Genomic DNA, 26,320 nt, shown 5'->3' with positions numbered 1-26,320 from the left:
GATAATTTTTCTTTTCTTTTACTTTCCAGAGTCTATTATATTTGAAAGTCTGTGAGGGGAAATACTTGCACGTGGTAAGAGACATCGCCCCATTGAGTCACTGGTTTCCTCTAGAAATGTCTTAACATCCATCCATCTTAACCTCTGTTAAACTCTAACGTGACTACAAACACTTCCTAGCCGAAAGGATCATGGAATCGTTTACATGATTTCACTGAAATGTAAGAGGAGGGTGCGACTGATGAAAATAGCAAAATTAAATAATGACCACAAATGACTCACAGAACATTTGACTGGTTTTATATTTTCATATTTGGGCATGACAAAGCCTGTGAACAGTAATTGTTTTTAACATGCAGGATAGTGTAAGAAATATAAGTTCATATATCTACAGTAACAGTTTGTTGTACTTTTCTTTTAACAGAACACACACCCTTGTCTCACATCCTGCTATGCCGTGCCGTCTAGTTCTTTTTTAACACATTCAATACATTTTCTTTTTTTACTTCTGCATTTTCGGAGTCCATCCCCCATCTCTACAGTCTAATAAAGTCCTGATTAAAAAACAGTACATACTGTAATGTAAGTAGGCTAACACTAACAATGCGCAGGTCTGAGCTGATCCTCATTAACCACTCTTTAACACTTTGAGGTGTATCACACTAATCCTCGCAGCTGGCATATGAAAGTATTTCAATACACCACACACAATTTGCCACACTGGTGTTCACCGCTTCCGTTTTTTTTATTTTTTCTGCTTTTTTTGTTCTTCTTGGCACAGTTTTTCTTCCATATGAAAATCATGCAAAGTTAAATGTCTGGAATTAAAATCTATTCCTATCAGAGGCTGACTGTCATTTTTTTGCATTTTAACACAATTAAAAAATTCATTATATGATGTCAATGAAATATTTGCTTTACAGGCACTGGCTTGCTGGATTCATTCTACATTAGCACAATGAAATTAGCTAATTAGCATAAAACTAGCATAAAACATTTCACAACCCCCCCAAACCCATACTTATGGGGCAGTATCTCTGTATGTTAGAACACTCATTTCAAAGATAACATCTGTATCAATGGTTACATTTCGTTAGTATAATATTCTTATGGAATTTCGGACAGATCTTTTTTTGTTAATTTTTCTATTTCTATTGCTTCCCAAGTCATATTTTAAACATAAAACAGCCTACTATATTACTAATGGATCTCAAAGTGGGGTCTGAAAAGCATATCCAAGCGGGTTATAGAATCGGAAGAATTCATAAATAACTATTATTATTTTTATTTATTATCACATTTTTTGTTAGTAGCTGATTTGACATGGATCAATAAATTTTAATCTTTTTATCAGAGACCAAAAAATGAAATTTGTGCCTGTTTTGTTGTTTCAGTGTTCAGCATTAAATGTCTTTGTAACATCTCACACAACTGTGGTGGTTAATATGAAGCTCATATGAAAGTAGACACTCAGAGCTTTTATTTCTAGGTTTTTTTTTCTCGGTTAGACTTTTGTCACACAGATGTTTCTGTCTTCAAATTAAATGTTGATATTAAACCAATTTTTGCGCTTGAAGGCGTTTTGTACAACTACTAAAATTCTGGGTAAGTTTATCACCATAGGGAAAAACAAAGGTCTCACGCTGAAAGCCAACAGACACAAAGTCCTGACACGTTTATGACAATAAAATTATTTTGTTCATATCAACACAGATACTGAAAATGCCAGCAGAATGAAATCACAGAGTTCTAGTAGCCTATAAATGCTATTGAATTACACTTCTGTAACACAAAAACCACATGGGAGATCAAGAATATAAAACTACTGTTTCATTATAAGCAATAATATCTTACACATTTAAAATAATAATCCTAATATTTGAATTTGGATTACATGCACTGAGGCAGTCAGAGAAATTTATTTTATAAAATGGTGAAAGGAACCCAAAGTGTTTGCTAACCCTTGCATTACACTGTACATTAAGACAAAAGATGACAGAATGACCTATGCAGCTCTTGACAGTTAAAAACCTTGGCCTCATAGCCACAAGACAGCTGGAGTTTATAAAACAGGAAGTCTGAAGCAGCACTGATAAGAAGCTCTAACGGCAGCCTGTCCATCATCCTAACTGCTACTAAACAAACTTTCACTAGATTAAAAACAACAGGAACTGCGACTGCGCTCCGTCTTTACCCTGCAATCTCAGTCATGCTGTATGTGGAATGGGAATTCATTGAAATAGACACGTTATGTGGTGCATCGTTGCTACAGATAAGTGACAGTTTTCATTTAAGTAGCTTGTACTTAAAAAAACACACCTGAAATTTTTCGCATTCATGTGAGAAACGTAAACACAATAAAACAATAAATAAGAGCATGGAAACCCAGGATGTAATCCTTCACATCTGAGGAAAGATCATGAAGTGTGGAGAAGTCTAGGATCTCTCTGAGATTCACGTGATCTAGTTTGTCCTTGTTTTGTTTCAGAGAGAATCGTGTCCGTGTCTGACGTCCTTCTTCTGCTGAATCACAGTTGTGGATGATTCGAGTTTTTATACCCTCCTTCTATGTTTATTTATAGTTCCTTCTCCAGGGAAACCACAGGAAATATGATGCACTGCTCAAGAATGGAAGGCTTAGTAGACCAAATACTATTAGTCATCATCATCATGTGTTTCATGAGTGCTTACAGGCTGTGAATGTCGGTTTGGAAAGAAATTCACCTTAAAATATTAATGAATGAATGAATTAATTAATTAATTAATTTAAAAAAGGCAAATGACTGGTGGGGTTGTTTCTGAGAGAAGCTATGAACTCAACAACCCGTCCAATTTAAAATATGTTTTATCAGCTGTTTGAAGAAATTCACTTAAACGACAGTTTGCCACACAATGAGCCTTAATTTATTCTTGTTTATTTTTATAAAGTATGTGCTTAAAAGTGCCACTGGATGCCTCTACAAGGAGGTTAACACACAGATGTAGACTGATTATATAACAAGTTCTCACTCACTCACTCACTCACTCATTTTCTACCGCTTATCCGAACTACCTCTGGTCACGGGTATCTCAGGCATCAAGGCAGGATACACCCTGGATGGAGTGCCAACCCATCGCAGGGCACACACACACACACACGCTCTCATTCACTCACGCAATCACACACTACGGACAATTTTCCAGAGATGCCAATCAACCTACCATGCATGTCTTTGGACCGGGGGAGGAAACCGGAGTACCCGGAGGAAACCCCCGAGGCACAGGGAGAACATGCAAACTCCACACACACAAGGCATAGGCGGGAATCAAACCCCCAACCCTGGAGGTGTGAGGCGAACGTGCTAACCACTAAGCCACCGTGCCCCCTATATAACAAGTTAATGATTAAAAAAACCAACCTCCAAATCCACACAGATATGATTAAAGGAACACAAACTCAGTGCCATCTCAGACCTTGACCCTTGCTAGATGTTACAGAAAGAGGTTCAGTAATGTTGTACTTTATACAAGCAAACACTTCACCGAATAATGAATCACGAATCATGTGGCAAGGAAAACTTTTGAAATCAGCATTTTTAGGGAGGAAAAAAATGCTACTGAAAGTATTGTGTTAAATTAATCAATTTTACAGCATCTTTTTTACTTAAATATCACTCTCTGCATGTGCTATTTATTTAATAGATCCATTTCTCACAGTTGTGTACTGTATGTACACAATTTCTATAAAAAGAAAAAGTTCCACAGAATCTGCACGTGAAATACGGATTAAAGTATAGCACATAGGTTCTGATGAGTGCTGTGAAAGTGATGAGTGTTTGATGTGTGTGTTGCCCTCAGAACTGTGTGTACTCTTCAGGTGTAATGAAAATATGCTGACAGGCATGAGGATGCACATCGAGGCAACAGGAAAAGAGCAAACACAAGCAATCAGACAGCTTACAATCGCTCGCTATTATCCATCATATGGTGGTGGTTAAGGCTCTGGGTTGTTAATTGGAAGCTCGGGGTTCAAGCCCTAACACTGCCAAGCTGCCACTGTTGGGACATTGAGCAAGGCCCATAACCCTCTCTGTTCCAGGGGTGCCGTATCATGGCTACATGATTCAGTGCTCAGACCCAAACCTCCAAAGTTGGAATAAGTGAAGAAAGTGTTTTACTGTGATGTAATGTATATGTGACAAATTAAAGACTTCAATTATTTCATTCATATGGAAGAACGTGATGGGATAATGAGTAGTTTTGGGATTTGTGATCATTCAGCTACAAGAGCAGTAGTGAGATACTGTAAGACATGATGTTGGGATCTTGAGGAGGTCTAAGGTGTAGTCAGTGTTCCAGTTCATCCCATAGGTGTTCAGTGTGGTTGAGTCAGAGTCAGAGCTCTGTAGAGCTCTGACTCATGAAGATGGCTGTGTGTACAGGAGCACTGTCAATGCTTTTCTATATGATTATGTGAATCCTTTTAAATTAACATGTTTAACATCTCTGCAAATGATCCAAAATGCAGCTGCACGACTTGTTTTCAACCTGCCTAAGCTCTCACATTAACACCCCCCTCCCCACCCCACCAAGCTTCCTCCAGTACCTTCTGGTAGCAGCACGCATCAGATTTAAAACATCGATGCTTACCTACAAAGCCAAAAATGCACTAGCTCCTTCCTACCTGAAAGCCCTCATCACTTCTCGCACTGCACCTCGCACCCCGCACCCTCAGAGCTACCAGCACTGCTCCACTGGTCCCACCATCTCTCAGTGTAAGAGGTTAGTATACTACAAGACGCTTTTCTGTTCTGGCACCGAGGTGGTGGAATGAACTTCCCCTTAGGGGTCCAGACAGCTGTGTCGCTGGCTTAAAATGACGGTTGAAGACCTACTTCTTCATGAAATACTTGAACTAGTACTTTCTCCCCTGTTTGTTGTATGTTTGTATTATATAAATATATATATATATATATATATATATATATATATATATATATATATATATATATATATATATATATATAATTGCACTGCACTGCGTATATATATATATATATATATATATATATATATATATATATATATATGAACAGTGTTTTAGGATCATGCTAATTTAAGTCTGTAACCTAGTGAACCACAGTTAATATATTCAATGATGTTCAATGTACAATTCAATATTGTACATCTGCCAAATGCTGTATATGTAAATGTAAATTTCCTACAGTCATTGTCCTCTTCCATTGGTCTAATCACCACAAAAAAAGCCCTCAAATAAATAATAAAAATAAAGCTTGCTGAGTTCTTGATTCTGAAGCATTTTCTATAACACTCGAATTATTGACTCTCAGATATGAAGAGCCCTGTAGAACCAGAAGAGTGTATGAGTAAGGCTTCACAAATAAATAACAGCTTCATAACACAGTATATAGTTCACAAAGATTAGAGTTCAGCCTGTTTAGAACTTTGTCTTATCTTGTTCTGGGTGTGAGTTTATGGCTAAGCTAGTTAATTAACAAACTAAATTGCTACTGGGGATCAACATGAACAATATTCATGGTATATGCATGGTATATACTGTAGCAGGTGACACTGGTGTCGAGGTGGACACACACTCTGTGTACAAACATGACAAAAGTCCTAGTTAATTTCTTGCTTTTTAGATATTTCTTTGAATGTATTATTGAGTTTGTGAAGGTGATGCTATCTTTTGTTTTTAATCTGCAATTTCAAATTCTCTTTTCTTTTAAAATTAAATTAAGTGACCAAATCAATCAAAGAAACGTGGATGGGAATGTGTAATAAATAAAAGTGACATGGAAATTTTAAGCATAAAAACACATACAAACTCCCTAATGTGTGGCTATAGGCTAATGTGATTATCTCAAATTAATTAAGGAGTTTAGTTTTATTAGTATTCCAGAAAAGCAAATAATCCAGCAGTGCAATTAGGTGCAAATTTGGAGAGTTTCCGCCACCACACACACACACACGCACACGGATCCATCACACCAAGCGTCTGGGTTTATTGGTGTTGGGGAATTTTGGCTTGGTGTGACGTGAGCTTAACGTCCACTTCCTAACACATCCTGTAAATCCTCACTGATAAGCTCTTGTTCTTCCTCTGCTGTAATAACAAGAGAACATGTCTCTATATGATAAACCACTTCTACAGACACTGTGAGCTTTTTCTGTGTGAGAGGTTTTATTTCAAACAGTCTTTGAAATTTCTGGATTTCTACTCTCATTAGTTTGAAACCTTTAAAATCATTATCCAAACACTGATATTAAACCTTGTTGGATTCTTGAATCTGACTGGTTGACTGACGCAAGGCACAACACATTTATTTCTACTTCTTCTAATACATTATCACTTCTATAGTGACAGGATACAAAGGTACTTTTATAGCACATACCATGCAACTGGTGATATGCTAAGGAGCATTTTCTTTTAGGAGTCTCTAGTGTGAGTGCAGGGCAAAGGAACTTTAATAGGCTGGAAGTGATAACAGGAATTAAATTGTTTCATGGATGTTCCACAACATGACACATACATGGCAGATGCTCTTATGCAGAGTAACTTACAATTTATCTCTTTTTTTTTTAATCCAACTGAGGGTTAAAGACCTTGCTCACGGGCCCAGCAGAGGCAGCTTCGGTAGACCTGGGTTTCAAACTCACAATCACAACATAGTGTCAAAGGAAGCCTTGAGGCAGTAGGTGGTAGTTAGTGGTAGCTCAACTGGATAAGATTCTGGGTTGTTGATTGGAGGATTGGGATTCAAGCCCTAGCCCTGCCTAGCTGCCACTGTTGTGCCCTTGAGTATGGCTCTTAACCTTCTCTGCTTCAGAGGTGCTGTATCATGTCTGACCCTGTGCTCTGACCCCAACCTCCAAAGTTGGGATATGTGAAGAAAGAATTTCACTCTGCCCTAATACATATGTGACAAAATAAAGGCTACTATTCTGGAACCTATCATAAGGGACTCAGGGCACTGGGGTTCAAGTGATAAGAAAAATCACACGCACACTCCTCCAACCTCCAGAGGTGCAAGACAAACATGCTAACCACTCAGCCACCATACCTCCAGGTAAGTCATCATAGGCAAATCACTGTGATATGAAACGAATAAACTACAACATGCAAAATGTTGTTGGAAAAGAATTAAATTCACAGTGGAAAAAGTCATTGTGCCGTCCCACCACTACACTGGTGATTACTTTTGTATACCAGCACCACATGGAATGTTCCTTAATTAAAGCCTAGGAAACATCCATGCAATTTAAAATAGCTGTTTCACAGTAAAACTGGATTGTTAAGTAAATGCAGAATATTTTCACTCAACAAGACCAACGTGAGTATCACTTGCATGTTCAGCTGCATGTATGGCAAATGTTTCATGACATTATACAGAATAATATTGCATGCATGGTCAATGTATAATGTATATTCAAAGACATATGATATATGGATTTTGGATTTTTTTTCCAGTGTCTGGAACTTCTCAGGGTTTCCCGGTCGAAAATGCTAAATTGAAGGCATATTAAAGGAAATACAGAGAAGCAGAGATGGTGCCAGGTTTAGTGTCAATGTGTTTGGATTGTGGTTTCATCTGTTAATATGTACAACTATAAAAACCACATTTTTTTCATTCTGTCATAGCCAACATGCTGTGGATTCATGAAGAGTGTATTAAGAGACTCTGCAGTGTGTGTGTGTGTGTGTGTGTGTGTGTGTGTGTGTGTGTGTGTATCCACAGCTAAAATATGTGCATGCCGTTAGAGAACATGAGTAGACTCAGTTTCCATTGAGAACAATTTACTCCCAGGGAAATACAACCACTTTACTTTACTCACCCAAACAAGCCACATAAAGCTTGGATACGTTAATGCAGCCATGTGACATACACACACATGCACACACACACACACAAACACACACACACATTCCTTCTCTTAATGGCTACTGCGTAATATTAATCCCAGGTCAGGTGGTGTTGCTTTTAACCATGCAATACAGTCTGGCAGCTGCACGCCTCCCTTCTCCTCTGACCATGAGCCTTCCACAAACATTGGCATATATGGGGCTGTTGTGGCTGCTGTAATCCTGCTGCATGTTCACTACTCACACAGCTGTGCTCATAGAGCTAGATTTCTGTTAGCTCCAGTGTTTAATCACTGGGTGAGAGAATGAGTCACGTTTCAGTGCAAAATGGCATTTGCTGAAAAGAAGAAATCAGGGTTTCATTTGAAGAGCATGTGCTCTTACGCTCGGAGGAGTCGTCATCTAAATGCTTTACACTGTTTAGGTGTTAAACAGCATGGAAGAATTTTATATTTCCTCTTCTCTAGTTCACAAAGTAGGTGTGTTAAACAATATGAAGCCCAAGATGTGGAGTGCTGTGGGGCAGAATTAGTGTAGGGTAATGTTTTTGGCTGGAATAGTTTAGTAAAATTAAATTCACCTGGACTTTACACAACTGTGATGGCATTTAACAGAAAAATGATAAAATAATAAAAAACAGATTATATTAACACCAATAAATACATAAATAAATACATAAATAAATAAATCTGGAAATGTTCTTAAAACATTTAAATAAATATAAATATATATATATATATATATATATATATATATATATATATATATATATATATATATATATACATGCTTATACATGATAGTATTTGTATAACAAATTTGAGTGTTTGTATTTGAATTTGCCATGTTTTATAATTATACTAATCAAGCCATTCATTCAAAACATAAATAAATAAATATATTTTCAAGAAAGTAAAAGAAAATTAGTGTGTACTTTGCCAAACAATTATGCAAATAATTTAAACAGGCAAAATCACCCGCAATATCATTTCAAACAAACATGCAAACGAACAAACAGATAGTACAACTAAACGAACTGAAACCTGTTCGGATCTTATGAAAGAGATTAGAGGAAGTTATTAATTCAAGCACTTTGCCAACAAGGTGTTTCTATAAAAAAAAAAGAAAAGAAAAAAAAATACAGTAACAGTAAAATCTGTGTGAAAGAGAACACTGTCCTGTCGCTTCAGTTTTATTACTTTCTCTTCTTCATTTCCACTTCTTCAGAGTTAATGTATAATATACAACAGTTTATTCACAGACAATTAGTTAAATTAGATCATCTGTGAAATTAAGCTGCATCTTTATCAGTGAAAGTAAGCTAAATGTCGCAAATCAGAATCACAAGTGCAAGACATCGTCACTTGACCATTTAATATATTTGATCAACACTGGTCACATGATTAGTCCAGATAAGTGATAACAACCATCTTTCTCTGTAACCATCCAAACCAGCTACTGTATATAGGCTGTGTATTACAACACCAAATATAAATACATATGAATGCAGTTGTATTGAGGTGTGAAAACCTAGAATGTACACTTACACCACACCTATTCCTGGGTCATGAAGCTGGTTTGTCCTGCTGCCATTTTCAGGACTATTTGATTACACAGATAAATAGTTTTGTCATCACATTAGATTTTAATGATATTGATTTTATTTTCTCATCTTCATCTCTCTCTCTCTCTCTCTCTCTCTCTCTCTCTCTCTCTCTCTCTCTCTCTCTCTCTCGCTCTCTCTCTCGCTCTCTTTCTGTAAAATGAATATATAAGTACTTGAGTATCCTTAAAAGCAGTAGACAACACTCAGTGGACCCGACTTATGGTAATAACGAAGTGATTTATTGTAATGTCTAAAAAAAGTGATATCGAGCAAGTACTTCAAAAAGGTTCAGGGTCTAATATCCATGCAGTATTTTCCAGAGCGCATGATTTAATATTCCTCGATCATCTCAGTGATGGCTTTGCAGATTCATTGTGTAGCATGAACTGTACTATTTCACTCAGTATTCCAGTCATCAATGACCATTACTGCTCCAGAGGTGATCATTTTCCTTTAACAACACATCCTACAGTGGTTTATTCCTTTTATGTCATTTTGTATTTGCTAAAGAATGACACAATGCACTTCTTTATCAATTTCTAATTGTTCCAAGTATCTGACTCCTAACCCTATGGTTGTGGGTTTGAGTCTCGGGCCGGCCACGACTGAGGTGCCTTGAGCAAGGCACCAAACCCCCCAACTGCTCCCCGGGCGCCGCAGGATAAATGGCTGCCCACTGCTCCAGGTGGTTGTTCACGGTGTGTGTGTGTTCACTGCTGTATGTGTGCAGTTTGGACGGGTTAAACGCAGAGAACAAATTCTGAGTATGGGTCACCGTACTTAGCCGTATGTCACGTCACTTTCACTTTCACTTTAAACTGTCATTTCTTTACCAAACTGTGGCAGATCAGATTTATCCTTTGAAAACTTTATCCTTTATCCTATGATCAAAATTAAACATGTCTATCATGATGGATGTGAAGTCTACCAAGATGACCCCGCCCTTATTCAGAACTCACTATGCTCTATAATCATAAGCTACTTCTTTCACATGCACCACATCACTTGCTAGCTAACATGTATGGGAGATTTTGTAGAACTGTGTTAAACAGTGCTCTGGTAAGTTGGTCAAAACATCAACAACTGAGGAATTAGTTGTTGAGAGGTTGATTATTGCTCCAGTACAGTTCCACTTTGTTAACATTCACGCTATTTGGCAGACGTCTTTATCCAGAGCAACTTAGCTTTGAAATTGATCAATCCTGATTCACTAGGTCATGGACAAAAAATAAAGCATGTTTTTTAAGGAAGAGGTAGGTCTTTAGACATCATACTGTGACAGCTAGTGACTAATTTGTTCAGATGCCTGAGAGCCAGAGCAGAGAATATTTTTGATGCATACTGATAGATGGTGGGATCAGTTCAGTGCTCGAGTGCTGGAGGATTGGATGGAGTGTAGTGCAGTGAAGGTTGTGTTTTGGGCTTTGGTAACAAGCGTAAAGTGTTTTAAACCTGATGCATACAGCTACAGCAAGCCAGTGGAAGGAGTGCAGCAAAGGAGGTGTATTGGAAAACTGGAATAGAAAGGTTGAAAACAAGTTTTGGATCAGTTTTAGTTGTTTGATGATGCGCAGAGGTTAGACCTGCTTGGAGCGAGGTGCAGTAATCCAGTCTAGAAATGACAAGGGACTGAACGAGCAGCTGAATGACTTGTGTGGATAGAAATGGACAAATCCTTCTGATTCCACTAACTTGTGGCTTTAATACTAAAGGCGTATTGGTCTGTTGTGGAGGCTTGTGGTGGCCCATTGCCTTAGTAACATGTTACACTGTTCCTTTAATGTGTTACTCGTCTGTACGTATACTGCTGTGGAAACAAATCTGTGGCTTATGTGTTCGTTTAAATATTTTGAGTCAGCATGCAAATTACTAAAGCCTTGTCGAGGGAGTATAAATATGTCTGTGTGTGCCTAATTTTTTCAATCTAAGATAAGACTAACCTGGAATTTGTTTTAAGTAAAATATTTTTTATGGCATACCTACTGTATGTTGACTCAAGTCAAGTTGATGAGCAACAACTTTAGAACCATAAATAACTTTGTGATAATAAACTACATGGTACCAGAGTACATACAGAAGATAACATTAGCATAGCGGTATTGCTAGCATTGTTTCTTATGGTTTCTAACAAGACAATGAGGATTAAAGAGCTATGTAACCTTCATTATGAAAAGAAAGAGTAGTTGACAGACTCCTCAAAGACCCCCCCCCCCACCCTCTCTCTCTTTCGATTGACTTCCTAGTAGGAAAATGGTTGACCTGAGGTTAACCCAGTAGAGGTATTTTGAAGAGGTATTCCTAAATGTCTCTCATTGGTGTTTCCATCTTCACACACACACACACACACACACACACACACACACACACACACACACAGCATGACTCATGAGTGTGTCTTTTGAGGGATTCCCTCCCCACACCGTCCTGTTTGTATCTCATTCCCCAGACAACCAAAAGAATTAAATGAAGTCATGTGACAAGGACACAATGTCCTTTATTTCACAATGTACAAAATTTCACAATTCAAAAGCTACAGATCCAGCACCGCCTAATTCTCCATGCTTACTTATATTCACTAAAATCATTCAGCTTTATCTTTGGTGCTTTATGTTCTCCTCACAGCTCTGTTGTCTATCTTCATATTTTTCAGTCAAATTAAAACTCTGAGATAAAATTCCTTAAACTCCATGCTCATTTGCTTTTCCGCTCTTTGTATCCATGACAACCAGCCATTCTCCATGACAGCATGCGTAAACACTAGAACTAGTGACTAAGAGGCCTGTGGCTTTCCGGAGCTGTTACGTACTCTGTGTGTCTGAGATATAATTGTACAAGCTCCGGCTGCGTCTGATTTCACCCTTTCTACTCTAAATAGTCAACCAAAACAGCACTTAGCACTGTTTAATCCCATAATACAAGTTATTCAGAAGGGTGTGAACACTGGACAATATATTATTATCTTTACTATCATCAGTATGGATTGTTAGGTGGCAACTTTCATGTCTTTGGGTTAAAAGTATTACTAGGTTTATTAATAATTCCATTTGAAACCCACAACATAAAAAGACACACCATTTTAGTCAGTGTTAAATATTTCCCGTCTTTAATATTCTATTTAATATTGCTAACTGTCCAATGAACCACATGCTCCTCATCTAGCACAGCATTATCTTCAAAAGTATAAAACAAAACCTAAGCAATGTAAAAATAACCAATGAATAAATGAGTTTCCAAAAAGATGAGAAGTCAGTCTAAAATCTACTGTTATTCTGTTAACTAACTAGAAATGTATGCTAATGTTAGCTAGCTAGAACTTTATAATATTGTGAAAGGTAATCCAAACAGACAAGTCAGTCTATTATCTACAAGAAAAAGCAATTAATATTAGATACTTATATACTAATGTTATCTACTGTATGTAAGTTTTCACTTTGTAACAAACTAGCTAGAATGTTATGCTAACTTTAGCTAGCAAAACTATAAAACTAACACTCATGTTAGAGGTTTATTATTATACTTATGACTGTCATCCAGAAAATTAAATATTAGATGTTTTTTTGTTAGATGCTTACTGAATGATACATGTATGAATGAATGAATGAATGAATGAATTTGTCTGCAATGAAACATCAACATGTGAGCAGTGATGGTTAAGGCTCTGGGTTGTAGGTTGGAGGATTGGGGTTCAAGCCCCATTTCTGCCAAGCTAAAACTGTTGGGCCCTTAAGCACGGCCCCTAGCCCCCATTGCTTCAGGGGGTGCTGTATCATGCCTGACCCAGCACTCAGAACCCAATATGTGACAAAATAAAGGCTTCTTATTCCTTATTCTAACAGCAGTAATTCAGAACCTGTTTGTTTTCTTGTTACCTCAGCCTGTGTTTTGGCAGCTGCTAGTTGAATGAATCATGGATATATATATATATATATATATATATATATATATATATATATATATATATATATATATATATATATAAAGTATATAAAGTAGCCTGAAGTGTCTTTAAGCAACTCTGTCCCTGTAGGAGAGGAATTTGGGAAACCTCGTCACTGGGAGTTAAGATGGAGTTTGATTTGGGACGCACCCTCGCCGTGATGTCATGCGCCTCAGAGGGCGTTGGCTTGGTGTTGACCGAAAGAGTTTAAAACTGCAGCGCTGCGTTTCAATCCGTTCCAGTGTGAAAGCCCTGCTGTTGGACTTGCGGAGTAACGCTGTGACCTCGTCTCTGTGTGTCTCCTGCCTTTTAACAACTTTTCTCTCCAATCTCTCCTGGAAATACTTTCCCGCAGATCCCTGTAAGTGGAACTTATTCTTCTTATTATTATTATTACTTATTACTGGTGAGCGCTAAGTTTCCGGCTTGGATGTTGGACGCACCTTGTTGCGCATCTTTACGCACCTCGATTGCGGTGTTTGTTTACTTGTGTTTAGATATTAGGATATCTGGTTTCTTAACATTTTCAGTGTGTAATACATTAACAAACAACTGATTCCATCTGTTTTATTATTTTTTAGTAAAAATACCATTTTTTGCTAGATTAATTATTTCCATGAATGGAGAAGAACAGAAAACTAATAGAACTAAATAGTTCCACCTGTTGAATAAAGATCTATGGGGCTCATATAGGACTCTCATTTGTAATAAATAATCACTGTAATTTAACACTGGATATTTATTTATTTATTTATTTATTTTTTTATTTTTTTATTTATTTTCCATTTAAATTGACTTATTTCCTTGGGTCCCTTTGGTGACTGTAGGAATATAAAAGGTGCACTATTTCCCTGCTCATAGCTTCCACAGGCTCTGCATTATACTAAAAGCCTGGAAACACCCAAGTAAACGTAGAGGAAGCCAACAGTCTGTAAAAAAAAAAAAAAAAAAAAAAAAAAAAGGTAAAAGAAAAAGTGTGTGTTTGTGTGTGCAGAAATCCAGCAGTGTAAACATGCTGATCCTACTTTGTGGTATCGTACTCCTGCACATCGCAATTCTGGTACTGCTCTTCGTCTCCACTATAGTCAATGTGAGTATATGCCCTTGTATTTCGTCATCATCATCATCATTATCATCATGTCATTCTTCTTCTTAATAGAAGCTCATTATTGATTGTCTGTATATTCATTTGCACAGGCCTGGAGCATATCTTCTGCCTTTAGCTCAGACCTGTGGTTTAACTGCACCACAATCAACGAAGTGCAGAAATGCAATCCTGCTGACACTGGAGGTAGGAAATATTTCATGCTCTCTCATTTTCACTGAAATACTGCTTGGAAATGGATATACACCAGGAAATTAGACCTGGAGTGGCAAAGGAAGGGCTAAAGAGTCCCAAATACTCAAGGTTGCATTTGCTGAATATCTGTTTTGTCTGTTGGTTCAAAATAAACAGTTACATAATGACATTGATTTCGGGTTCTTAAGAGATTTGGACGAAATCCCTAAAACAGGATTGCATATCAGTTATAAAGCTCTCAGAGATGTGACTTGTGGTCAGACATTGGGTGCTAACTGGGTGTGATGAGTGTCATCTGTCTGTGTCCCTCTGCAGCACAGATTTTTGCAGAAGGTTAAAAAGGGATCCGTTATTATTCAGACTGTGATCTCTGACCTCTGCATAACCGTACTCTTAAAGACCCTCTGAAAAATCCTCCAGCACGCTGACATAGGCGTGACCGAGAGTTCCTGTTGCCCCCTTCTACTGCCATCTATGGGTGAGAATGCAGCTACGCAATTTGAGTGGGATGCGAGAGCCCCCCAACTCCAGCAGCTCATCTCAGCAGTATAAATAGTCTCCGGGTCGAGACTGAGCTCAAAACCCTTGTTTGGGAGTGGAGATGGCAGACTAGAGTGATGGTGCAGGGTGGGGCACAGGTCGAGTATGTAGAACAGCTTAAATTTAGATGTGTATCTGGTGTGTGTGAGCTTAAGGTGCTGGGGGATCCTCTGACTACTCTGTGTTTTACATAGCGTGCCACTGCGTTGGGTCACACCCAAGGATCATATTTAGATAGTATTGGTGGTTCGTAATAAAAGATCAGAGAGATGCTTTAGCATACACACACATGCAGGAGGGATGTGCGATATACCATTCGTTTAATCAGCTTTTATGTTCCTGATCTCACAAGCTTTTGAAAAATAGTTTTGGCTGCATCTGTATGGATCACCATGACACACTTCATGCTTCTCCATTTTATTTGAATTCATTGCAAATATTCAGAATCACACGCTATTTATTTATTTATTTATTTATTTATTTATTTATTTTACCTTAATATAAAAGTTTGTCAGCACTACCATGCATTTTTTTTTTTTTTAGATTTGATTACAAAACCAATATTAAATCGCTGTGTGAATTTATACCTGTTTATAACAGGAAGGTTTTAGAAGATATTTAATTTTGCTGTCATGATGATTAATAATGGCTGGCATTTGTGAATTATCTGTTAATAAATTGTAATAAAGGTACATTTAGCGTTTTTCATGCAGAATAAAAATGATAAAGTTGTAAAGTTGTTAGAAAGGTTTACAAAGTGAATAGAAAATGATCATGTAGGCTGTTGGAATCAGAAAATCGTTCATTAATGTAGACCACAGCTGGTCCAGATGTGGACTAAGTGAAATATTTTAGCTGAATAAACCAAAACCGGGCTAAAGGAGAGGCACATGATCATGATTCAGTGTCTACAGATTTCACAACATGACCCAGATATTGCATCGTTTGCAATTTATCCAATAACATGCATTAACAAGAAATAATTTAGTTCAAAGCATCTCATTGGACCTGAGACTAGCTATAGGGCTGGAGACATTAGCTCAGAAAGGAAAGAGATTTCAAAGTTTTTTATTGATATTTAATTGTATTTACTCCGTCTGGGCTGAACAGTGGTGTGAAGTGATGACATGGATTTATTATTTTTTGAAGTAAATTGTGTAAAGAAGTTTGTTTTTATTCCGTGCTACAAGCTGCCATCTTTTTAAAGGCAGTGATTCTAATTAAAACATGACACCAGGAAACAAGATAATTATCAGTAGTCAAGGATTTTCAGTCCTTTCTTAACCTAGACTGGATCTTGACACAAATTTTATTTAAATAATCCTGCTGTAGAGATTTCTGCTCCGGTTTATAATACATGTAGCGATCGTTATTGCGATGTGCGGAAATATATAGCGACATCCTGCAAAAATCCTGCAGCTGTGACACCCAAGTCATATGACTAATAACTGGGAATTGAATATTGAAAGCCATACAAGGTAAATGTGCCTTGAATTTGTTTTCTAGTTCTGTGCAGCATGTTACGAGAGATATTTGGAATGACATGGACAAGTTCCCATGCACATGCTTCTGCTCCTTTAACATCTAGGTTGAATTTCTGGTTTATGTTTCTAGTTCAGATGTTTTGGATGACGTCATTATGGCAGTTGACAGCCTCTGTGTGTTTTTGTAATGAAGCCGAACCAGCATGTGTGGCTGCATTTGTTTGTCGAGTGCTCGTAGTTTGTCAGTCACATGACTCCCGGGCGAGGCCATTAGAAACCTGAACGCTTTATTTAGGACCTTTTTTTTTTTTTTTTTTTTTTTCTCCCCCTATGTGTAGTTACTAATCAAGGCATCTTCACCATCACTATTTCTTAGGGATTACAGCATAAAGATGAGCAATGGAGGATCTGTGATGACTGTGGAGGGAGAAAAATAGATCTTTTGTCTGTATTTTCTTTCAAACTTACCCTCTTTGTGTGTTTGGGCGTGTGCACATGTGTATGTGTGCATAAGCCATTGTAATTATACTGTAGGTGTGAAAGGCAGAAAACAGAAGGCGTCAGGAGTTCATGGGCACAGGACTGTACAGAGTGAAGGAATAAAGCTGTACAGAGCACAGTTGAATAAAAGATCATGTGTATTTTTAGATACTAAAAAATGAATGAACATTAAAAAGTGCTTTTGAATGTCGTCATTCGAGACGGTGGGTGGTGTGTGTGTGTGTGTGTGTGTGTGTGGGGGGGGGGTGCTTAGGGTCATCCTGAGAGATTAGATGTCCTAGAAATAGAAAGTGCACAGTAGTGACTTTTCAATTCCATATTGTGCTTTTAACAACATAAATCTGGTTGTACATTTAAATCTGTAATAAACCAGGCAGCTTGAGAAGAATCAGAGCCAAAACTCATAACAGTATATTTTTGAACACCCAGACACACAGTCCTTTCTACCAGAACAGTGTGCTGAAAGTATGTTCACTACGACTAGATGACATGATATGATATGATATGATATAATAAAATAAGAGTCCTGGGGTGAGCACAGCACATCACAGCACAGGGCAGTTTTACAATCTTACAATCACTTTGCCTCGTTCCACGAGTTTAAGCGTCTGTTTACATTCTTTATGGCCCTGAAATTCTTTTCACTCCCATTCTCTCTTCTATCTTATAAAAAAAAAAAAAAAAGAAAAAAAAAAAGAAGAAGAAGGTATGTGTAGCGTCAGTACACAGGGTGTGGTCAGATCACGGACGGGAAAAGATCCAACACACACGCAATAAAGGCCTCTAACAATGACAAACTGCCCCTTTAAATGAATGCACCTGTCTTGTCTTGTGTGTAATGACCAGAGACCGAAACAAGGATCGGTCAGTACTACGAAGGTTATTGTGCTTTTGAAGGAATATCTGTTATTTTTAGATGCTGTATTGCATTTGGTCTGATCTAAATCCTTTAAAAGGTACTCAGCCTGCTGGTATTGTTTAAAGCTACACAACAACATGATTAAGTCTTTTTCTTTGTGTAGACAAATACACTATATAAACTATGTTAAATAGTGTGATCAAGTGTTTTGATGGAACAAAAGCATTTTAGATAGAACAACTGGCTCAAATGCTCAAATCCGGAAGGGTTTTCCAAACATAAAGCAAAATTTATAATCTCCGGATCTGATTCTGCACAGAACAAGTTTTTTGCATTAGTAGAGGTGTTAGCGTACGCGTATGTCGACTGCCAGAAAGAGAACCCGTACACAGCTTCACAAGCGTGAAAGAGAGATGCAGAAACCTGAAACTACTTGCATGACATTTTGACAAGAAATAGACATGCTAAAAAGTTTTAGCATACTGCATACCACTGCCAAGTTGGAGTACTCCAACTGAAAGTACAAACAGTGAAACTCTCGTCCTTTCAGAGAAAGACACAGATCTAGTCTTAATAAAGGCATGTTTAGTGTTCATTATGACTCACTCTTAATTATAACATTCCCATTTAAACAATTTTACAGCACTTTTAATAATAGTAGTTAAGTGTTAAATCCGGTCTAGGTGCATGGAAAAAGGTCCCCCTTCCAAATAAATAAATAAATAAATAAATAAATAAATAAATAAAAATCAGGAAGAAACCATAATGGGAAATGAGACTTAAAATGAGAAGTAATTCTCCTCTGGTTAAAACTGGTACTGGGATTATAGCAGGAAGGGTAGGAGTGAGATTACAATTTGAAGCAAGTTCATCTGGTAAAGAGCACGGACATACAACATTTTACAAAAATCTCTTTGGACAATCTTATTATCAATGACAAAAGAGAACACATTATTTCATCATAATATATTACAGCCAATCATATACAAAAAAGTTTATCAGGAAACCAGTATGGTAGATGTAGACTATGAGGCATTTCTGATCTACATATTTATTTGATTTTTTTGACAAAGGTTGAAATATAAGCGGGGTGTTGGGTGGCTTAGTGATTAGCACGTTCACCTCACAGCTCCAGGGTTGGGGGTTCGATTCCCGACTCCGCCTTGTGTGTGTGGAGTTTGCATGTTCTCCCCGTGCCTCGGGGGTTTCCTCTGGGTACTCCGGTTTCCTCCCCCGGTCCAAAAACATGCATGGTAGGTTGATTGGCATCTCTGGAAAATTGTAGGCACAGATAGGCACAGGCTCCCTGTGACCCGAGGTAGTTCGGATAAGCGGTAGAAAATGAGTGAGTGAGAGTGAGTGAAATATAGCTTTGTCCTGTTGTCCACCAGAAAAAATCGTTCGTTAATTCATTATTGTGTTTTAAATTTCACAGCAAACAAGATCACTGAATCAGTGTCTGAATAGATTCTATCAGATCAGGAGCCCGCTTTATAAATGCAACAATTCAGGACTAGCTAATTTTTTATTTGTCTAGAACATTCTCCATTTAAAGAAATACACCCCAATTGCTAGAAAAAGAAAATATATTCTAAAAAAAAAAAAAAAAACGTTTCTCAATTTCAGCCAAAATGTCTACTGTTATTTACACAACCAATAGCTTTTAATAGGCTAATCTTACTGTACTACAACTAGTACTACTGGTAGTGTTCATATTAGCTAATATTAGCCTAATGCAGTTTGGACTTCAAACCTAAACATTTTAAGCTAGCTATATTATCCGCAACTTGCTGAATTTGCTGATTTATAAAGTGGATATTCATCCTTAATCTTGTTCAGTGCTAATTATTTCAGTACTAGTTAGCTGAATTAGCTTTCATAGTGCAATATTCTGATATATGTTCTGTTGACTTCTGTTACAGTATGTACACGGTCTCAGACAAGTTTTGTTTATTAAGATAAAATTCTATTAAAACCAGTCTAGCTAGCATGTTGGGTGTAGCCTGGCTGTCGTTACTGTACTTAGGCAGACATTGTAGGCTTGGTGTTAATGCTACAGCACAGAATTTCCACACAGTAGACCACTGACTATTCACTTGAAGGGAGATTATACAGTAACTGTTCAGCTGCTCTGTTGCGAACATGCAGCCTACTCTATCAGCAGAAAAACAACAAAAAAAAATATTTCGTTTCCTGGAATTCAGGAAACACAAAGCAAAACAAGTCTACACACCCAGCTAAATTCCCATACAGTATGAGAAATGTGTTGCGCATCTAATGCAGGGTGGTTTAAATGATAGATGGATGGGATTTGGAGCTTTTAAAGCTATCAAGACAAAGTACTGCGGAGGTTTACCGTGCCACATTTATATTACTCTGCCTCAAAGGATAAGCAGTCGATCGATATTTAGAGAGCCGGCATCATTTTAAGTGTCTGGAGCTTGTAGGAAAAGGATACTCCCAAGTACTTCAGTATAGTTTTTGGCAGGATGACAGACTTTGAGTAGTTTCAGAAAACATTTGTCTAGCTTGTTTTGTCTTGGATGGATTCAGCATTCAGCATGTTTTTTTGGACTGAATTGGTTTGATATTTAGTCTCTAGTAGCCTTTTAAATAAATGAGAAATCTGGTCCTGTTCAAAACAAACATCCATAACTCGTATAGTTTCAAATCCCAAATGCAACCGCAGTATACAGTACTGTAATACAATATAATATAAAATTCTGGTGTCTTTGTTTAATAAATATTTCAAACTGAACTTTCCTGTGGGTCTTTGGGATGTTTTCTGGAATTAAACAATGGCCTAATGTTATTTCCAAATTTCTGTCTTTTCTTTCTTTCAGTATGGATTCAGGCAGTGCAGGCTCTCATGATCCTGTCCATCATCTTCAGCGTCATCTCACTCTTCCTGTTTTTCTGCCAGCTCTTCACGCTGCAGAAGGGTGGACGCTTCTTCCTCACTGGAGCTTTCCAAATCTTTGCCTGTGAGTATCATATCATAAGTGTCTATGTCTTTAGTCAGTTTAGGACCATAAGGTAAAAACAGCATGTTCCCAGTAGGACAAAAGAAATGAGGCTGAGATTGAAGAGTGAAGTTTTGTAGATAATTAAAGTATGCAAGGAGAAAATATTCAATAATTATATAATAAGGTATACAATAATAAAAGATTTATCCATAATGATCATAATTATTCTACTTTTCAAATGATCATCATAATTCTAATTAAACACTGAGGTTTCTTTAGATCCACAAATCATTTCAATTGAATTATTAAATTATTTTATTTGACATGTCCTAATGTCATAGATAGATTTTTTCCCTCCAAAAATATTTTATTTAAAAAAAAAAGTATTATTATTATTATTATTATTATTATTGTTATTTTATTTATGTATTTATTTATCTATTTATTTATTTATTTATTGAATTTCAGAAGTATCTAAAATGACATGTAAATGTTGTTGTTTTAAACAGTGAATATCGGTGTGACTATGAACAGTGTATATATATATATATATATATATATATATATATATATATATATATATATATATATATATATATATATATAAAATGAGAGAGAGAGAGACAGAGAGAGAGAGATTAAAGAAATAATGATGATGATAATTATAATTAAATTTTGATGTTTAATGTATTTTGATTGCAAAATCTTTGATGCAAATGTATAATCAACAAAGAATGATGAAGCATGTAAAAAAATCTATTCCTTCTCCTGTTACTTCATCTATACAAACCTCAAAGTCAATTTTTCATAGCATATCCTTGGCATCTCTTGAAGCTCGCTGAGGCTGTATTAATCTGATTAGACCTGTCACACTTTGTTATACATTAGATTGTCCAGACTGCACTTAAATGCCTTTCAGGTAATTACAGAGAAAACATCCTGAGGCCATTTGTTCAGATTAAATAAATTTGTATATATAGAGATATAATTAGGAAATGTCAATACTGACTGATGCACTAAACATATTCATCTTGTTAGTGAACCCGTGTCAGAGGATCGTAAAAAGGTATTTAAGGTGATATTGCTAAATTCTTAAATGATACCATTTCTGAGAAAAGAAAACATGCACATTTGAGCTTCGAGGGGACAGAATGCAGGTTGTTTGGTCACATTGGGAATTAGTTAAATGTCAAGGGGGAGCAGTGTAGGTCGTTAGGAGCTTGGCGTCTCCTGGTACCCACCAGATTGGCACCGGAAACAGAGGCCCAGACACAAAATTAAATGTCATGGCTGGCACGCGGGAAGGGGGGGTGGCTCGTGTCCTGCCAGACTAAGGCTGATCTCAGAAAGTGCTTTATCATTCTGCGGATATGAGTTACTGCACAGAAAAAAGGTTGAAGACAGCGCTGGCTCTGTCCACACAGATATGTAATGTGACTGCCTTGTCTGGGTCAGAGGAGGACATTTCATTAAACATCAGCATTGGTGGAAGATCACACACAAAAACCAGTGTATAGGTTTGCATCATGAAAATACATGGAAAACCTGCACTGAATGCAGGAAAAAGGAAGTCCTTCAATTGGCTGTACTATCTAGTACAGCCAATTATTTCACAATTAACCACTAATACATTATATTTAAAGTGAAAAAAGTAATTTCCTACATTCTATATTGGAAATGTAGATTGCAGTCTACCATTAATATTACTGCCAGAAACACAAAATTATACAAACTCAACCTGTAAATCTAACCACCCACCTACCTTACCAACTGTCAACCAACCAACTAACTAACTGAACCAAACTGAATTTGATGACCCAGCTATTTTCGCACCTATTTAACAATACTTACCAACCAATCTACCGGACATACAAACCTACCCACCTCCCAAAACTACTTGCTACTTACTAGCAACTCTTCCAACTACTCACCAAACCTAGCATCCTACCAGCATCCTTACTTACTACCTACTAACATATACATGCCCCAAAAAAAATGGGTGCTCAAGGGTTTTTTTTGGTTGGTTCCAAAAGTGTTCTACTTTTCCTAAGGTGCACTAAATAACCATTTTTGTGAAATAAAACCTCAGTTCTGTAGCATGTACCTATTGTACTGTAAGGGGTTCCCAAAAGATACATTCCAAAAACATTTCTATCTGTAATCTTTTTTTATGAGTATGTCTAATATAGAATCCTACTAACCAAAAGTTTCACTGGTGCAAGACTCCATGTTAAACCTTTGCCCCAAAGGTTGAAACTTAACTCTTTAATGTTTTATAACTACCCCAAAGAACTATATAACTACCCCACCATCCTACCAACCAACTATCCCTCAACTACCAGCAGAACCTACCCACCCAACTGACCTACATATTAAATTTACAATCCATTTTACAATCAAGGGCTTTTAGCTGGGCAAAGTCTGCTTCCCTGTAGTGGCACTCTTGAAACAATCTCTTCTGTCAGAATTTACACAGAACTTTTAAGGCTTTCCCTAAAAGAGGCACCAACCAAGGGTTCTACAGTACTTTGGACCTTTTTAGAAGTCTATTTAATTTTTGTAGATTCTACGTAAAACATTTAATGCTTATTCAAGAAGGACAAATTAATGGACACTAGCATTCTAGCTTTAATTATATACCTACCAACAATCCTTCCAAACATAAGAAACCCATGTACTGAACGTATGAACCTATGTATACTCCGGTGTAGGTAGAAGGTTCTGCTTTCTCGAAAGGGTTCTACATGAAATCTCTTGACAGAGAGACTTGTAGAGTTGGAACTGTGATGTACCATACTTTTAAAGGTGTATGTAAGCTACCCATCTACCCCTTTAGCTTTTCTGCTCCTCTTTATCCTGTGGTAAATGTGGCAGTAGTGTCAAATGTTACTTAGTGATGAGAATCGCTGGCATTGGTCACCTACTCTTGCATCGTGGCCAATCTAGTGCTCACCTTTAAACCAGTAGTGAAACTCGCTGTTTCAGTTAATGAGGCTGAATCTTCTGTGTTCTTCCCCTCTATCAGGTCTGTTCATCATGTGCGGTGCAATCATCTACACGGTGATGAAGCACACATGGGTTCCTCCGGACCGGTCATACGGTTTTTCCTACATTCTGGCCTGGTTGGCTTTTCCTCTGGCGCTCATCAGTGGCTTAATTTATGTCATCTTGAGGAAACGGGAATGAGCAGGGCACCTCCTTGAGGCTTGGCCTCCAGACATCTAAGATCATCTATAGCCTACTGCATTTGCAGACAAGTTTAAACAGCCCAAATCATATAATATAATGTAACTGTATGATATCGTACAAACCATGTACAACTGATCACAACCATGAAAAGATGAAAAGACATAACAACCAGTGCGGTCATTGATGTATATAGTATCTATGGTTTAAAACCTATTTATAACACTTTTTACATGTATGTACATAGTATTGTTGCGTGTGTGTTGACAAAGTGGTTTTTTTTTGTTTGTTCATTTTGTTTTTTGCTAATTAAGTGCCTAAAATGTATGTTTTGTCAGAGGCAAGTGCATTATTAGCCATACTGTGTGTTTTTATTTTTTTTTTCTTACACTGCCGAAAACAGAAAAAAAAAAAGTCCTTTAAAGTATTTTAACCAAAGAGCATGTATTAAAAATAGTGATAAGCTATAGTGAAATAAAATAGCTTTAGAAATTTAGAGATGTGGTAACAATTACTGAAAACCTATGCTAAGCTACATACAAAAGTTGACCATTTTTCTGCTTTGAAAAGGATATTAATTTCTTTTTTTTTTTTTTATTTCGACAAAATGGTGCTATGTATTTACCATTCCTATAGCCATTTTGATTTTATCTAGTCAGACAGAAGCGAATGCCTGCAAGTAGACGTTACCGCTCTGTATACTTACTTCTGTACAGTACTTACCAAATAGACTCATTTTCTAATAAACTGTGTTTGAAATAACGCAAGACTTGCAAATGGCTTTGAAAGGCCACAGACGTAGACATTTTAGCGATACTGTAACAGCTACTGTAAGAGGGCATTATATAACCAAATGCCATCAGGAGGGTGTGAACTGTCTGGTATTTGAGTGCAGATGTGTTGCGTGTCTTCAGCTAGCTAAAAAATGCACTAGAGTTAAACCGTACATTTACGCAAGCTACTTGTGATCGAAGGGAAACTTACCGGCATTTTGCATGGATTTAAACACCAGACTTAGATATTTTCTAGTAGAGGATGTACCAGAAATTTTTTGCATTTGTTGCAATGTTGTGCTGATACTTGAAATGTGACATGCTGACTATGTCTGCTATCGTGAAAAAAAAACCAAAACAAAAAAACAAAAAAAACGTCTCCACGTTGAATGCAGTGTTTTATCGGACGTCATGTGGTTCTTTACAAATACATCACTTGCAAATTCATGATATGTATGCAACTCACACTGAGGACCATTTAGGAAAAAAAAAAAACTGTAGGAGGATCCCTATGCACTGAACCAACAATAAATTACCATTAACGCAATCTTGTTGTCAGATCTCATGGTTATTATGTGATTGCAGTGTTCTGGTGCGTGTCTTAAAAAAACAGCCTAATCAACATGAGTGCAATAATGAGGTCCAAATCGTACTTTAGCATCATTTATCCATGTTTGATCAATCGATCTCAATGTTCTTGAATGAAACTGACCACAGAAGACATGATTACAGTATTAAAAGTTATAACGAGTGTCAGCTTTGTTGCAAACTTGTAACTATTCATACTAAATATCACCTAAACGCAGTAGTAAACACTATTTATGTGGTCAGAGGAGGAAGCAGAACCTCTTATGATGGCCTTTTTTATTTTATTTTATTTTTTTTAGAAATGCACCTCACTCTGTAACTCTGAGCGGCTGTTCGCATGTTCACACGAATGCTTGTGTATTTATTAAAAGCTATTAAAGAAATTCTCTGTCTCATTGAGTCTATAAGGCTAAAAGTCAGTGATACTTGGTATATTGTGTGTGAGCTGGTGTTGTCGGTTGGATCAGGGTGTGGCTTGAGCAGTTATGCTGAATCATTCCATCTACTGTTTAAACACAGACAAAAAAAATACAATAAAATTCTTAAAAAAATTTTCATAACAGCATGTTCCTGAAACAACCTATAAGAATATTTCAAATAAATGATCAGCCAAACCATTAAACCACCGACCGGTGAAGTAAATAACGTTATAATTATAGAAGATTATATGATTATATCATTAATGTCAAGCAGTGGGGCATATTAAAGAGCAAGTA

At 37.0% G+C, this 26,320-nt stretch overlaps 1 protein-coding gene across 1 annotated transcript; it reads left to right on the top strand.

Moving 5' to 3' along the window:
• The first annotated feature begins 13,618 nt into the window (after nt 1-13,618).
• Nucleotides 13,619-25,987, top strand: pmp22b (peripheral myelin protein 22b). The gene is made up of 5 exons (XM_060894839.1): nt 13,619-13,768; nt 14,402-14,497; nt 14,605-14,698; nt 20,935-21,075; nt 24,083-25,987. Exons 2-5 carry the CDS (start codon nt 14,420-14,422, stop codon nt 24,241-24,243), a joined length of 474 nt encoding a protein of 157 aa, XP_060750822.1. The 5' UTR covers nt 13,619-13,768; nt 14,402-14,419; the 3' UTR covers nt 24,244-25,987.
• The last annotated feature ends 333 nt before the right edge of the window (nt 25,988-26,320 follow it).

This window comes from Tachysurus vachellii, chromosome 2 (assembly GCF_030014155.1).
Source record: "Tachysurus vachellii isolate PV-2020 chromosome 2, HZAU_Pvac_v1, whole genome shotgun sequence".
Lineage (NCBI taxonomy): Eukaryota > Metazoa > Chordata > Actinopteri > Siluriformes > Bagridae > Tachysurus > Tachysurus vachellii.
Note: the sequence above shows the minus strand (reverse complement) of the source record. Positions and strands in the feature narration are given on the sequence as shown.

What these genes read in the sequence shown, in the direction of transcription:
- pmp22b (XM_060894839.1), top strand. Translation starts at nt 14,420, where the DNA reads ATGCTGATCCTACTTTGTGGTATCGTACTCCTGCACATCGCAATTCTG. An exon ending in TCGTCTCCACTATAGTCAAT is followed by an intron (nt 14,498 to 14,604) that starts GTGAGTATATGC and finishes TCATTTGCACAG; the next exon opens with GCCTGGAGCATATCTTCTGC. An exon ending in AGCTTTCCAAATCTTTGCCT is followed by an intron (nt 21,076 to 24,082) that starts GTGAGTATCATA and finishes CCCCTCTATCAG; the next exon opens with GTCTGTTCATCATGTGCGGT.